This window comes from Peromyscus californicus, unplaced genomic scaffold (genome assembly GCF_007827085.1).
Source record: "Peromyscus californicus insignis strain IS unplaced genomic scaffold, ASM782708v3 Scaffold_6__1_contigs__length_162567912, whole genome shotgun sequence".
NCBI classification, from domain to species: domain Eukaryota; kingdom Metazoa; phylum Chordata; class Mammalia; order Rodentia; family Cricetidae; genus Peromyscus; species Peromyscus californicus.
In genome coordinates, this window is record NW_026294584.1 from 13,381,526 (window position 1) to 13,397,112 (window position 15,587).

The window sequence follows — 15,587 nt, forward strand, 5'->3', positions numbered from 1 at the left end:
AAAACCCTTCATCTGAAGGACTCTATGAGGTACATTTTCAAGATCTACTTTAAGCTGGGTGTGGTGGCTCATGCCTGTAATTCCAGCACTTGGGAGGCTGACACTAGAGGATCTCTACTGAATTCCAGGCCGGCCTGGGCTACGTAGTGAGTCCCAGGGCTAGGATGGGCTACAGGCAGACATCATCTCAAAGAGAAACAACAAAAACAAGATCTAGCCGGGAGGTAGTGGTGCATGCCTTTAATCCCAGCACTCGGGAGGCAGAGCCAGGCAGATCTTTGTGAGTTCGAGACCAGCCTGGGCTACCAAGTGAGTTCCAGGAAAAGGCGCAAAGCTACACACAGAGAACCCTGTCTTGGGGGTGGTGGGGGGGACCACAAGATCTGCTTTAACATAAACCACATTCTTTTATAGGCTTGACTACTGACAGGACAGGTAAGGAGATTTCTGTCTATGACCAAGTCCTTCTTCCTGTGGCTACTATAAGATTTGAGTTTCACTAACTTTTTTTTAAAATGACACTGCATGATAGATTGAAATACTACTAACTACATGGTGAGTAGATTTTTTTTTGCTCATTCATGGCTTGTAATTATCACTTACGTAACACATAATGGAGTCTAACAGCACAGGTCCAACACTTTTACTGTCCTGTCTCAAAAATATAACTCACCTTTCACAAGAGCATAAAATGCATTTCCACTTTTCATCACTTTCAAAAGAAACATGATTATATCTTTCCCATATCCTGAAAACTTCAAAAAACCCAGTCTTTCCTTCTATCACTCTTTCCTTACTGGCATTTTTTTTTAAACAATCAAACAGTTTGCTCAACCTGTGACTTCAAACCCACGGTTTTAAACTAGTTCTTAGCTATATTACCATTCAAATTGTACTTATCTACATGATCATTCAAACTGTCATAAGGAAATGAATGGCATCTCCCACATCGAAACCACAGGCCTCCACTTCAGGTTTTAGCCGTTTTGAACTGTCTTGGGAATGGAGAAGTTGTGCAAGGCTCATCAGAATGACAGGAATTTTTGGAGCTCTTACTGTGCCAGGCTATACTGTGCTTTCAAGAATATCCATCTATCTCCCCCTTTTCACATAGACTAAAACTAAGCCTCAAAATTATCCAACTCCTATAGTTTAGTGAAGCTGGACCCACCTCAATTCTGTAAGAAAATTCCACGACTTCCCACCACGAAGTTTTGTTCCGAAGTTCTCTTCCAGCTCCTGAGCCTCAAGCTCATTTCCTTATCCTCTGACCATCTCTACTTCTTTATCACACACACACACACACACACACACACACACACACACACACACACACACACACACGCTCTATCTACTCCAAGGCATTCCACCCCTCACTTGTGGCTTCAATTCTAGTCTGTATTCATGCTTCTCAAACATTTAAACCATTTTGCAAACATGGAAATTCCATGTTCTTTCTGTAGTTTACATTACATTTTGAAAATTGAGTTCCCCCCCAAAAAAAATTAAATGCTTGCTCAAACTGTATCGCCTCCTTCTCAAGATCTGTTAAGCACGTGTATATGAACTCAAATCCATCAGTACAATGTCTCTTAATGTATATCTCCCCTTCCGGGCTCTTGCTCCCAGTCTTTTCTGTGAATACAGAAAAGTATCTCCAACTGTCTTATAAACAGTGTAATAAAGACAGTTCCACGAGTGTTGCTCTGGACTCCATCCTTAACCTGTTCAAATCAAGATCATTTCCTTTAGCAAACCTAATCCATCTTGGTGTCCTGACCTTGCCTAGCAGTCTCACAATTCACTGTCTGTGCTTCAAGATACTTATTTGCACTGACTGGTCTGAGGTACTACATTAAAGATCAATACTAAGGACGGTCTACTATGGCCAGGAGTTAAGAAATGCAAAACAGTACCAAACAAGTAAGGGTGAGTAAGCAGAAGTATAGTCAGAACAAGTGTTGATGAGGCGTTCTCTCATCTATAAAGCAAAATTAAAACAAATCACAAACCCCTCAGTTTCGTCTTAACCATTATCCCATTTATCACTACCGTTTTACAGGTGAAAACCCTGACATTTCATTTTCCACTCTTTTATTGTTGCCAAAAAAAAAAAAAATCATACACACACACACACACACACACACACACACAAAGGACAGGCCTGTACAGAACAAAAGTCCCCAAAGGGCAGCGAGAGTCGGGTCCGGGGGCTGACCCCCGCCCCGCGCCACCCCGGCCACCTCTGCGGCCTGTCCAGGTCGGCGGGAGCCGGGGCCCCGCGTCCCACACGCGGCTAAGTGGCGTACCTGGTGGCGAGGCGACTGCAAGGCGGGGGGGGTCGCAGCAAACGCAGCGGGTGATGCTGGCCACACGGCCTGCGAGGCTCGCGGCACCCACGGCCCGGGGGCGCTCCACACTCCGGGGTGTGCAGCGCGGCGCCCGAGCTGGACGGGGACGCCGGCCCGCCGGGGTCTGAAGCGAGGCAGGCCGGCGCGCCGGGGGGCGGGGCGAGGGGCGGGGCCAGCGCCCGGGGGCGGGGCCTGCGGCGCGCGCGGCCCGGCAGGCGGAGCTTGCGCGAGGCCGGCCCGGCGCAGGGAGGGCGGGGAGCGCGTCGCCTGGGCGTCGCGGTCGCGTGACGCGTTTTCAAATCTTTAACCGCCGCGGCTCGCAGGTCGGCGCTGCAGCCCCTTCCTGCTCGGAGGCTCGGCGCCGGAACCGGCCGTGGAAGTCGGCCCGCGGACGCGGCGGCCGGGCCTCGGAGCTCCGTGTTCGCGGCCGTCCCGTGCGGCGCCCGGTGCGGACCCAGCATGTAGGTGCCTGGTGGCTGCCATGAACCTGGAGACCATGAGGATCCACAGCAAAGCGCCTCTCCCCGGTACGGAGCCCCTCCCTCCCCCGCCCGCCCGCCCGCCCGCCGCCGCGGTCCCTTTAATCCCTTCCTGCTCGGCCGGTTCCACGGTGGATTCCAGGGAGGCTTCCCGCGGGGGGCTCTGCTGCTTCTGCACTTGGGTGGGTTCTGGGCGCCCCGAAGGCGTTCGGTCTCCGGGGTCTCCGGCAGGGCCCGCGTGCCCTCCGGCCGCAGCTGCCGTCCCCCATTCCCGGGGTGCAAGCTGGAGACAATGCGCGGGTCCCCGACGGCCGGCCGCGCCGCCCCAGCGCCCCAGCGCGGCGCCCGCTGCGTTTGTGACTGTTAGTTCCTTCCCTCATAATTAAAGCAGTGTTTGTGTGTGTAACGCGCCCTGTTGATTTCAGCCTCCTAGACACCTGAAGACAGAAACAGGTTCCTATTTCAGCTGCATTAGGTCGTATAAAAAATAAAAACTTATGATGAAAAGTTTTTCTGAGAGATGCATGTGTGTCTGCTAACCAGGCCATAAAATGCAGGTTGCGTTTGAAAAGTTTATAGAAGTTGCTTAATTCTCATCTGCTTTTAAAATAAAAGGAAGAAGATAAATGGCGATGTCCTTAGTGGGCCTAAGTCTTTAAAATGTAAACAAAGTGCATGAACTAGATCATTTAGTTCTTTTTAGTACTAGACGAAACTATGAAACCAAAATTTGAGCACTCAGTAACCCTTGAGGATTGGGTTGTTTATTCTAGATACTTTTTTTTGCCTAAGTAAATAGTTTTAAAATTTGAAACACCTGTGTTGAGTTTTCACAGAACTGCTGACTTCAATAAGTAAATACTCCCGTGAAGTATTTCTACATCCTGAGAAAGTAAGTTTTTCAGAAAGGCTTTATAGAGTTCCCTTCATATATGAACAGGAATAAATAATGACTACTTTCTGCTGATTCAGCTCTTGTTCTCCACTATAGAATTTATGGAAAGCATACAGGGCAGTTTGCCTTCATCCTAAGTGGTAATATTCAGGAATACATTAAGATTCTAACTACTTAAGTTGGTATGACTAATAATTTTCCTTTCTGTGGTAAGGTCATTTAATATTTTCTAAGCAGGTAAATTTTTGTCTGCATAAAGCAGACCTGATTACCTGATTCTTTTTTGTAATCACAGGTGGCATCCAGGACAAAAATGAAAAGAACAGACCGTCTTTGAAATCCCTGAAAACTGATAATAGACTGGAAAAATCGAAATATAAGCCTCTTTGTGGAAAAATATTTTACCTTGACTTGCCTTCTATCACCGTATGTGAAAAACTCCAAAAAGACATCAAGGATCTTGGCGGGGTAAGTGAAAACTGCACACTCACGGAGAGTAGAAAATTAGCCTAGCACCTTATGATATAAAATCATTAAAGAATTTCATTTTGGCAAACTATAGCCATTTAATCAATAGCAGCCTAAAAACTATGAATTGTTTATTATTAATGAATTTTTTGGGGACTGGGAGTGTAGCCCAGTGGTTTAGCACCTTCTGGGCATGTGCAAGATTTTCTGTGCTCGAGTCCCAACACCAAAGGACAAAACACACTTTTTTAGCCTTTTGTAACCTGACAAAATGTTTCTGTGATGAGTGGTTCAGAATAAAGGAAAGAGAGTCCTTTGTCCTAGTGAATTGCCTTCCAAATCAGCAGGAACTACTTGACTGATACTGAGGGGGGCTGTTAAAATAGTTCTTTAGTGATATATCTGTGATGTGACTTTTATAATGTACTCGTGTGTGTGTGTGTGTGTGTGTGTGTGTGTGTGTGTGTGTGTGTGTGAGAGAGAGACAGAGACAGAGACAGAGACAGACAGAGACAGACAGACTACTGAGTCAACAGCAGCCCGTTATTGAGGGAGCAGTTTGGAGTTATAGTTAAACTGTCTTCCCTGTTATAAACATTACTTAGATGATTAGAAAACTTAGGCAAAGTCTAAAAGATTTCTTAGTTGTAATGTTAATATTACCTAAATTCCAGCAAATGAGGTTATTAGGATTTTTACTGTTTCAAAGGTTTCTACTGGACTGGAATTTTGAGTTTCTGAAAGTTCACATTTCCAGTCTGGAAATTCAAAAGAGTATTTCACAGATTCCTTAGAATTATTTGTTAATGTGATATTCTACTTACCTGCCCTTGAAATTTTTCTATTTTTCTTTGGGGGGGGGGGGCGGTAAATAGAATTTTTTTCTTTTTTGTCGATTACATTCATATACGAATTTTAATGTAATCAGTTACCCCTTATTACCCTTCCTTCTCCTTTATCTCTTGCTCACTCTCTCCTTTATAGCTAGGCCCCTTCCAACTCCCCTGAACATCCTACTTTTCTGATACTCGTTTTGTTGACTCATTATCACGTATTTATGGTGGCATTTATCATAATGACCCATATGGCTGCACTTCTAGAGGTCATGGTTGATAGACCTGCCACCATTGATAGTGTGGTCTATCAAGGGTATGGTAATGTACTTACTGCCCTAGATATGTGTGAAGACCCCTCTGCTTTAGAAATGAAGTGCTGTCTGCTGGTCTAACTCCCAGAGTGACATGGCATGCCACCATTCTTTCTTGTAACTGTCAGTGGCTAATAGATGCTTGATAGCTTTCTCAGATATGTTGCTCACTCTGTTAACTTTAGGTTTAAATCACTGATGTTTGGATTTGTTTTTAGCAGTAGATGCTTCAGATAATGGTATATCTATAAATCCAGTGTGGGAAACCTATGAAAAGGAAGCTTTGACTAAATTAGCAATGTGACCACCAGGACAGGAATTATTTCCACTACTCATTTCTTTCTCTCCCATCCTCACGGCACTTTCTAAGGTATTTTCAAGAAACAACTTTTGAATTACTTCTGCCATAGATAGTAGTTAAGGAAGATTTTGATTTTATATGTGTCAAATTTTACCATCAAATGGTTTCAAGTATCTCAGTGGACATATTAGAAGCATAAGTTTTATACTTATGTGGCAGGGGAGTTACCATGATCACGAAGGTGATTCTCCCATGGTAGGGCTGATCCATGGCACTCTTATCATAATACTCATAGTACAGTAAGTCCATCTGTCCTGACCCTGTGATTTCCTAAATGCAAAGAGCTCTGCTGCACAGTTTGTTATTGGAGATTGCATCTGCACTCTCCCCCCAGGGAAAAAAGTACTGGGCCAGTGAGGTAGCTTGCAAGTAAGGGAGGGCATTTGCTGCCAAACCTGGCAACCTGATTGTGATCCTTGGGACCCATATGGTGAAAAGAGAGAGCCTACTTCCACACTTTACTAACTTCCTTATTGGAAAAAAAGTACTTAGTTGTGGTCTTTATCATACTTTCCTATATAACTCAAAGATGTCAATTCACTTCCTAGGTCCAAACACTAATTTTGTCAAGTAGTCATTTAAAAGGTTATGTTTTTCCCCAGTTCCTAGTTTTATATAACCTTTCTATCCTTTTTATTACTTTCTTTGCTTCAGATCATCCCAATAGTGTCATTGTTTAATTAACACATTCTGTATTTTTTCCTAGTCTTAATGAAAGCATGTTAGTATCCTATTCATTTGCACAGAATACTCATGATAATTAAATTGCAGTCAGTTTTCACAAACTTTGTTTTATAGTGTTAAGAAGAGTAGCTAAATCAAAACCACATAAGGACATAGAGCCAGACTTGCTGGCATATATGCTTCTAATCCCAGGGTTTAGGTAAGGCTGGAGGATCATGAGTTCAAAAGTTCACGTGGCTTGGGCTATGTAGTAAGACCTTCTTTAGAGAAACAGAAGGAAGGATAGGCTGGCCCATTTCTAAACAGTTTAGACTAGAGTAAAACAATTGGAGAAAGATAAATATAAGGGTAATGGTCACTGCTTTATTGGCAGCATGGAACTGGGAGAGCAGAGCCTACAAATGAGGTGGACTAAAGTCTCGTGCAGTAGCCAACTTTATTCAGAGCACCAGGCAACTTATACTATGAGGGTTAAGTGAAAGGGGCCATTGTTTGCTCAGGACACCCAAGACCACGTTCTCAGCACAAAGGAGATTTATTTCCCCCAGAGGGATAAAGGGCAGGGAATAAGAGAGAAAAACAGGAGATAGAGGACAAAGGAGAAGGGGTGGGGGACGACAAAGGACTGTCTCTGGATAGAGAGGAGACAGACATGCCCATAGGAAAATAAAGGTACAAGGGGAAACCCTGTGTTAGGATGAGTGTTTTAATTTTAACTGGGCATGTTAATTAGGAGAGCCAAAGGGGGCTATGGATTGCTGGACTTAAATACTTTGATAACTGGACCGTGGCAGTCAGCCTCAGGAGGAGGAAGTGGCCAGGTAAGGGAGTAGTCCTTGGTGGCCGGCTTTAGGGATGTCATCTATGGTTTTTAGCAAGGCCGAGGGAATGGGGGAGAAGGGCGGGCCTGTCAGAGCCATGTTTGCCATGCTCAAGCTGGCCAGAGTTCCTTCATTAAGAAAATCACATTCAGCCGGGCGGTGGTGGCGTACACCTTTAATCCCAGCACTCGGGAGGCAGAGGCAGATGGATCTCTGTGAGTTCGAGGCCAGCCTGGTCTACAAAGTGAGTTCCAGGAAAGGCCCAAAGCTACACAGAGAAACCCTGTCTCGAAAAACCAAAAAAAAAAAAAAATGACATCCGTAAGGATAAGCCACATGTGGAAAAACCATGATTTTCCAGAGAGGCACATGAATAACAGCTGAAGTAACTCACTCCTGTCTGCTACACCTGAGGGGCATGAAAACACATTCCAACAACAATTCTATGTTTTGAAGAAACTGAGGTCAAGACTCTTGTCTTCTTGGAGTTTTCTCACTAGCACTCAGAATTCTCATGTGACTCCATTCCTGGGCTGTGTTCCGACAGGGCCAGACCTTACTATGTTGTGCTCCTGAGGACAGAGTTAAGTATAATTTTATGTTGAGCCATTAAAAGACAGGGGCAACAATTTCCAGTAAATTGAAAGCCATGGTAAAACTATAATTTGTAGACGAATTGCTAAACGGTCTTATTGAATAAAAAACTCTGAGTCAGATATTGGGGTGAAAACCTGAGACATCAGGGAAATAGGGAAAGCCACAGCCAACCTCACCTCACCAACTCAGAAGCTTCCAAATGTGAGCTACTTCCTGTCTACCCACACCTATATGCCTTTCTGTTCTGTTCTCTCATTCACTCTCTCAGTCCAGCTACATCACTTCCTCTTCCTGCCCAGCTCTGTCACTTCCTGTCTATACAGACCTCCAGACCTCTATGGTTGGTACTGGGATTAAAGGCGTGTGTCACCATGCCTAGTTCTGTTCTCCAGTGTGGCCTTGAACTCACAGAGATCCAGACAGATTCCTGTCTGCCAAGTGATAGGATTAAAAGCGGGTGTTACCATTGCCTGACATCTGTTTAATGTAATGGTTGGCCTTTTCCTCTGATCTCCAGACAAGCTTTATTTATTAGAGCACAAATAAAATATCACCACACTTATTTAAGTATGGTTTGCAGGGCATGGTATTGTGTTATGTTAGGCTCAAAAATAAATCCTGTGCCTGTCTTTCCTGAAGTTCTAATCTAGATAGAGATGGCATGGTTTTGTGTGAAAAATCTTTCCTAGGGAGACACAACACACATCTACTCACCCCAGGTAGGGATCCCATGACAGATCAAAATATGGATACCACCAAAGTATAACTTGGTGAATTAATGAATTTTATTGGGATTACTTATAGGAGCAGAAATGATTCAAAGACAGCTGCATCACCAAGCCCCACCCCAGTGTGAGTGACAGCTCACAAAAGCTGGGAAACCTGGAGCACACTGCCCAGCCTGCAGGCAGCTCAGGAGGTTGGAGAGTGTCCTTTCCAAGTAATTGGTCTAACCCTCTTCCAGGAAGCTTAGCTGGTTTCTGCTTCTTCCAGGCAGCTGGTCTGGTCTCAGAGTCTTTGCAGCTTTCTACTTTGAGAGTCTTTACAGTTCAGCTTCCTTTCATCTGAGAGGAACACTCAGCTTTTATTGTTTGCTCTATCAGGGAGGGACCTAGTGAGTCTGGTCAGTTTCTGAGACTTCCTAAAGCTATTTTGAGTTGTTTACCTTCCTGCTTAAGGAGCTTCCTGTAGGATGAACTGTTTCAATCCTCTAGGAAACTTACACAACACATGGGTACAGTTGATTATAATATAACATAAAAGGAAGGGGGAGATTACTTCCAGCTGAAGGATTTTAGAGGACATTGTGTGGACACAATAACTAAGTCATTATAGAACAGCCCTGTGAATTCTTTAATAGAATATGTAGAAATTGCTTTTAGGACACAGATGAAAATGCCTCCTTGCCAATATGAATCAGCACAGTTAATGTTTGAGTTGGGTCTTAAAGGTCTGTTAGGGATGTACTTAGTACACTGTGCATAATTTTTGGAAAGAACATACTTACGATGTATGCCTGTGTAGGTAGGTGTATTTGTGTACCTGATGGTGCTACAACATATCTTGAGGTTGAAATTTAGATATGGAAGTGGCAATAATCAGTTACGTTAGAACCAGATTATAAAGGACATTTCCTACATTATGAAGGATAGAGGAGTAGGTTTAAGTTTTTGAGGGGGTGAGGGTGGACATGGCTTTGTGTTAGGCCAGATCATCCTTTATACCGCAGGCTGGCCTAGAACCTTATAATCTTTTATCTGCATTTCCCCAGTGTTGAAATAACAGAGACCTGAGCTGTTGCTACACCCAGCAGAGGTGGTTTTCTGGTTTGGTTTCCTTTTGGTTTTGTGGTGATGTTATTTTTGAGTTTTAAGACAGGGTTTCTCTGTGTATTGTACTGTGCCCAGAACTACCACAGAAAGTATTATTATTTATTTTAAGGTGTGTGTACACAAAAGCATCACGGGTGCCCAAGGAAGCCAGGAGAGGGCAGCAGACCCCCTAGAACTGGAGTTAGGGATGGTTGTGAGCTGCCATGTACGTGCAGTGAGCTGAATCCAGAGTCTTCTGTGTAGTAAGAGCTTTATCTGCTGAGCCATCTCAGCCCTTCCACCTCCATTTAAATTTTACATTAAGGAGTTTTAACTTTGTTTATAAGAAATGTAAAACTGGGAACATTTTATGGTATTATAGTAGTGTAACATGCAGGCCAATGAGTGAAAGCTTAGAAATAAACTATTTTATATATAGTTGTTTTTGTTTTTTAAATGACAAGTCAGTTTCAGGAGAGCTGGATATCTACATGCAAAAGGATGAGTTTAGACATTTACCTTACATCATATGCAAAAAAATTAACTCAAAATGGACCGAAGATATAACTGTAAGAGGCTAAATAATTAGAAAATATTAGAAGAAATATTTATAATACTGAATTTTTGCAGTGATTTCAGTAATACCAAAATTGTATCTGCTCATCGGCAGCAATTTTAAAAGACTCATAAGTTAACTTAGTTAAAATGAACAACTCATCCCTCTTCTAGGACATTAACAAGAAACCCACCAAATGGTAGAGAATATTTTGTGAATCATTCCTGTTCACTCAGTTGATAAAGTGCTTGCTAGGACTACATGGAGCTCTGGGGTCAGTCTCTCCATTGCATAAAATGCAAACAGTGGCACAGATGTGTGGCAGTGGCATCAGAGCATTCGGGAGGTAAGGGCAGGAGAATCAAGACATTCAAGGTCATCCTTAGGTCAAGGTCATCGTAGACTCTGAGTCCTGTTTCAAAGCAAAATGGTATATCATATATCTAATAAGTGATTTATTTACAGAATATATGGAGACCTGCATTTCAGCAAAAGAAGGATAATTCAGTGGGTGAAGCGGGCTGTAGAAATGAGATGGCTCAGCAGTTAAAAGCACTTGTTCTTACAGAGGACCTGGGTTCAGTTTCCAGGACCCACATGGTGGCTCACTATCATCTGTGTATAGTTCTAGGTGACCTGACACCTTCCTCTGGCCTCAGCAGGCACTAAGCACACACAGATACACACACACACACACATATATACATGCAAACCCTTATACACATAAAAATAAATAATGGGTGAAGGGCCTAAATAGACATTCAGAAAAGATGTACCAGTAGCCCACAGCATTCTAATCATCATCTAAATGCAAATCTAAACCTTAATCATGCCATTAGCTACTGGCAAAAAAAACCCAGAAAATGAAAGTGTTAACTTTCACAGTCTTTTACTTGTCCACTGGTGGTGGGAATGTAAAATGAGGCGACAGCTTTGCAGACCGTATGGGTGGTCTCAGGAAAAAAGGTTTCTTAGCAATGTGCTTAAGGTATATATACCTGAAAGAATTGAAAGAAAGCAGGGTGTCAAAGAGATGTGGACATCTGCAGGCTGAGCAGCCATGGAGAACAATCTGGTGAGCAGCATTCCTCCACAGTCTCTGCTTCAGTTCCTTCAGGCTCCTGCCCTGGCTTCCCCTAGATGAGTGGTTCTCAACTGGTGGGTCAAGACCCCTAACCCATTAGAAAACTCAGATTTACATTGCAATTCATAACAGTAGCAAAATTACAATTATAAAGTAGCAATGAAATAATTGTATGGTTGGGGGTCACCACACCATGGGGCACTGTATTATTAATGGGTTGCAGCATTAGAAAGGTTGAGAACCACTGCTCTAGATGATAGACTGTTACCTGGAAGTGTAAGCAGAGATAAACCCTCTCCTCTCCAAGCTGTTTCTGGCTGGTGTTTAGCACAGTAACAGAAAGCGAATTAGGAAAGGACTACTACTCCATGAGCTGATGTTCTGGACTGAATAAAATTGAGAACACTAGCGGAGCGCCAGCATTCGTCTTTCTCTGCTTCATGACTTACTGTGATCAGCCACTTCATGCTCTTACTGTCACACCTTCTCTGCTGTGTTGGATTGATTATATTCCCTCAGATCCTGAGCCAGAACGCCCTTTGTTCCTGAAGTTGCTTTTCTGAGGTATTTGTTAGAGCCAATGAGAAAAGTAACAATACAATGACTGCCTGATCATCCGGTTTTAGGTCTCTTCCTTTTGTATAGCCAGAGCAGTAGCTAGGGCTTGATCCTGCCTTTATGGTCTATCTAACTTTCAAAGAGTCTGTCTCCAAAGACCATAGAACGGCAGTTCTCAACCTTCTAATGCTGTGACCCTTTAATACAGTTCCGCATGTTGTATTGATGACCCCAATCATACAACTGTTTCATTGCTACTTCATAACTGTAATTTTGCTACTGTTAGGAATTGCAGTGTAAATATCTGATATGTGATTCCCACCCCCCCATGGGTCATGACCCACGGGCTGAGAGCCACTGCTCTAGAGTGCTTTCACCATTTTATGTATCTATTTTTATTTCAAGTGTTTGAGTGTTTCTCCTGCATATGTCTATGCACCACATGCATGCAGGGCCTGAAGACTTCAGAAGAGGGCCTCAGATCCCCTGGAACTGAAGTTACAGATGGTTGTGAGCCGCCATGTGGGTGCTGGGAACTGAACCGGGGTACTCTGGAAGAGCAGCCAGTACTCTTACCTGCTGAGCTGTCTCTCTAGCATGTTTTCACCTTAATACCTCACAACTGGGATTAAATTTCTACAATATAAGTGGGAACATTCAAACTATAGCAGTGAAGTTCCAGAATAGTCAGATTCATTGAGACAGAAAGTAGAGTTTATCAGCATGAGGACGTGGAGGATTAAAGGATTTAAATTTGGGATGAAAATGTTCTAGAAATGGATAGTAGTGGTGGTTGTTTAGCATTATAAAGGTGGGGATTGCCTCTGAATTGTTACACTTAAAATAGTTGAACAAAGCTGGGTGGTGCTGGCACATAACCTTTAGTCCCAGCACTCAGGAGGCAGAGGTGGGGCATTTCTGTGAGTTTGAGGCCAGCCTGCTCTACAGAGTGAGTTCCAGGACAGCCAAGGTTACACAGAGAAACCTTGTCTCGAAAAAAAAAAAAAAAAGTTAAATTAGTATACATATATACACCGTGTGAAGTGTGTGTGTGTGTGTGTGTGTGTGCGCGCTGAGAGAGGGTTACTAGAGACTTGATGCAGTTTAAGACAGTATTTCATATATAAATTATTATTTACATTCTTTCCTGTCTTTATACAAGACTCATATTTTCTGGAATAAATGTGAATACTTTATTAGCTAGTCAGTGAAAATGAATGTTGCCTGAGGGTAAAAGAAAATAGTTTGCATTTCACTAAGGTTGCTCCTGTCAACAGCCAATTTTGAGTTAATGTAGCTTAAATTAACTTAGCTATCACAAGCTTTGCTTCCTTTTTTGTTTTAGCATCTTAAAAAATTTTTATTCTGTGTGTGTGTGTGCACATGCATGTGTGCGTAAGTGTGAGCGCATGAGAAGAACTTGCAGGAATTGTTTTTCTCCTTCTGCCCTGTGAGTCCAGGTGATCAAACTCAGATCAGCACCAATCTATTGAGGCATCTTGCTGACAGACCTTGTTATTCAGAGTGTGACTGTAGAAATTAGACAGAGCTTTTCAAAGTCCCTAGTCTTCCATGTCAGCTGTATTTATATGGTATGCGTTTTAATAACATTCACTTTCATGTGTGTGTTCCCATAAAGCATGTTAGGGCAAATTTTAGCCTTGTTGAGTACAAGTTTCCTCTTCTAAGTTTAAGTCTTAGAAAATGTTATAAACTTAGTGATTTAGAACTGTGATGTACCAGATAGTAGCTAATTCATTAAGATTAAGTAAAATTTAAAATTCAGTGGCCTGGCTATAATAACTACATTTTGAGCGCTTAGTCGCTGCATGTAGCAGGTTTGTGCAACGTTGTTACGTGGTGCAGGCAAAGAACAGTTCATCTCTGTAGGAAATTTTGTTGGTATGAATGACTCCAGCAAGTCACTTCAGTTTTCATCTCCATATACATAGATAAGTGCCATGGGAGTACGTGGACTACATTAATTAGGATAGAGTACTTAAGAATAGTAGTTAGCACATGACACTATTATACTGTTAATGGAACCCCCATTCTACTTTCTCAGAACTACTGGTAATTTTCAGTTACCAATTTGTGAGATACTAGATTACATCAAATTGGAATTTGCAGTGTTTTTAATTAGCTTTGGAGTTTTTATTAAAAATACTTTGTTTTCTTGTAGCGAGTTGAAGAATTTCTCAGCAAAGATATCAGTTATCTTGTTTCAAATAAAAAGGAAGCAAAATATGCACAAACATTGGGTCGAAATTCTCCTGTACCAAGTCCAGAATCTGCGTATACTGCAGAAACCACCTCACCTCATCCTAGCCATGATGGAAGTTCCTTTAAGTCTCCAGACAGAGTAAGTGTGCTCTCCATGCTTTGAGACTCTAGGAAAGGGGATCTCATGGTTTCCTTGTTGTGAGACAAGCTCTCGCTGTAGCCCTCTGAGGCTAGTTTGGAACTCCCTACATAGCCCAGACTGACCTCAAAATTCTCAGCCCTCCGGTCTGTCTCCCAGGTACTGGGATTATAGATGTTTACCCTCACCCCTGACTCTGGGTTTTCAATTGCAGGCATATAGCATATAGATGGATTGGTTAGAATAAAGCAAAGCTCTATGCTTTCTCACTTTGATAGCGTTGGCCGTCATTTTGAAAGGTGATAATTTTTCCTTAATAATACAGTGTAGTCAAAGTTGTACCCTGACTCCTAAAGTGTGCTTGTACTTGTACTTTAGAGGGTAACTTTTATTTTTAGAATACTTTACCATGAAAGTTAATAGCTAGTCATTCTTTTGAAGAAAAAATAGAAACTTAAAATTTTCAAAGTAGAGAAAAGCAAATTGACCAGTTCCAGCTTACTGCCTATTTCACACACACTCAAACAATTTTTTTAGGCATAATTTTACACATCCAGGAGCTTGGTGGAAAAATCAAAACAAGTATTTTGTGACGGGTAGAAAATATGTGTGTGATAAGATAAGTTAAAATCCAGGCTAAAAATGTACTGGCAGTACATTCCTGTCAAATCATTGCCGTTAAGTTGGAAGACAATAGGAAAGACAAACTAACTGATTTAAATACTTAGAGAAGAGAGTGAGAGAAAAAACACTTCATGGATCTAAATTGTTAGGTTGACATGTAATTAAGTTGCCATTTAAAGCACACCTTCCTTATCTGTGATAGCCTTATGGAAAGCAGTTTCCCAGTTCTCAATACAGAGAAAAGGGAAACCTGAGTTACATTGGAGATCACTTGGGAAGAGGAGGCGTCAGGCTTGTGCGTTAGTGCTGTTTGGGGAGAAGGTCATGTTCTAGCAACAAGCTCTCAATTTGTTCATAGCCTTTCAGCAACTTTCCATGCTGTCTTAGTTTAAAAGTGAGATAGTTTATAAAAAATTGTGTATAAAGTTTATTTTTCTTAAATCTTCAGTTAATACAGAACTAAGCCAGGCCTGTTATCCCAGCTCCTTGGGACTGTGAAGCAAGAGGATTGCAGTTTCAAGGCCAGCCTGGGCGACTTAGTGAGACCATATCTAAAGGTGTTAGAAGCACTGGAGACATAGCTCAGTTGTAGGATGGCTGCTAGAATGTATCACCAAAAAGGAAAGACTAAAATCTAAAATGTTAACCTGACAATTGTAGATTTAAAATTGCAGTGGATGCTAACTATTTTAATCTTTGTTACATTTACTAAAACAGTTGACCCTCTGGGATCTCATTCAGTTTCTTTTTGTTCTTGGTGTGTTTTGTTGTTTTCTCCACTGGGGAGAA

General features: G+C 42.4%; 2 protein-coding genes across 5 annotated transcripts in view; one reads left to right on the forward strand and one right to left on the reverse strand.

Moving 5' to 3' along the window:
* Positions 1–2,514, reverse strand: part of Slc25a40 (solute carrier family 25 member 40) — a 28,473-nt gene extending 25,959 nt beyond the window's left edge. For all 3 annotated transcript variants that reach the window (XR_008214275.1, XM_052719769.1, XM_052719768.1), the window contains exon 1: positions 2,310–2,514. The gene's annotated coding sequence lies outside the window, so the exon portion shown is untranslated. The remainder of the gene's footprint in view (positions 1–2,309) is intronic.
* Positions 2,515–2,600: 86 nt separating this feature from the next.
* The window catches only part of Dbf4 (DBF4 zinc finger), a 30,900-nt gene continuing 17,913 nt past the window's right edge, over positions 2,601–15,587 (forward strand). For both annotated transcript variants that reach the window (XM_052721324.1, XM_052721325.1), the window contains exons 1-3: positions 2,601–2,878; positions 4,021–4,193; positions 13,995–14,174. In XM_052721324.1, coding sequence (XP_052577284.1) covers positions 2,833–2,878; positions 4,021–4,193; positions 13,995–14,174 — 399 coding nt within the window. In that variant the 5' untranslated portion in view covers positions 2,601–2,832. The remainder of the gene's footprint in view (positions 2,879–4,020; positions 4,194–13,994; positions 14,175–15,587) is intronic.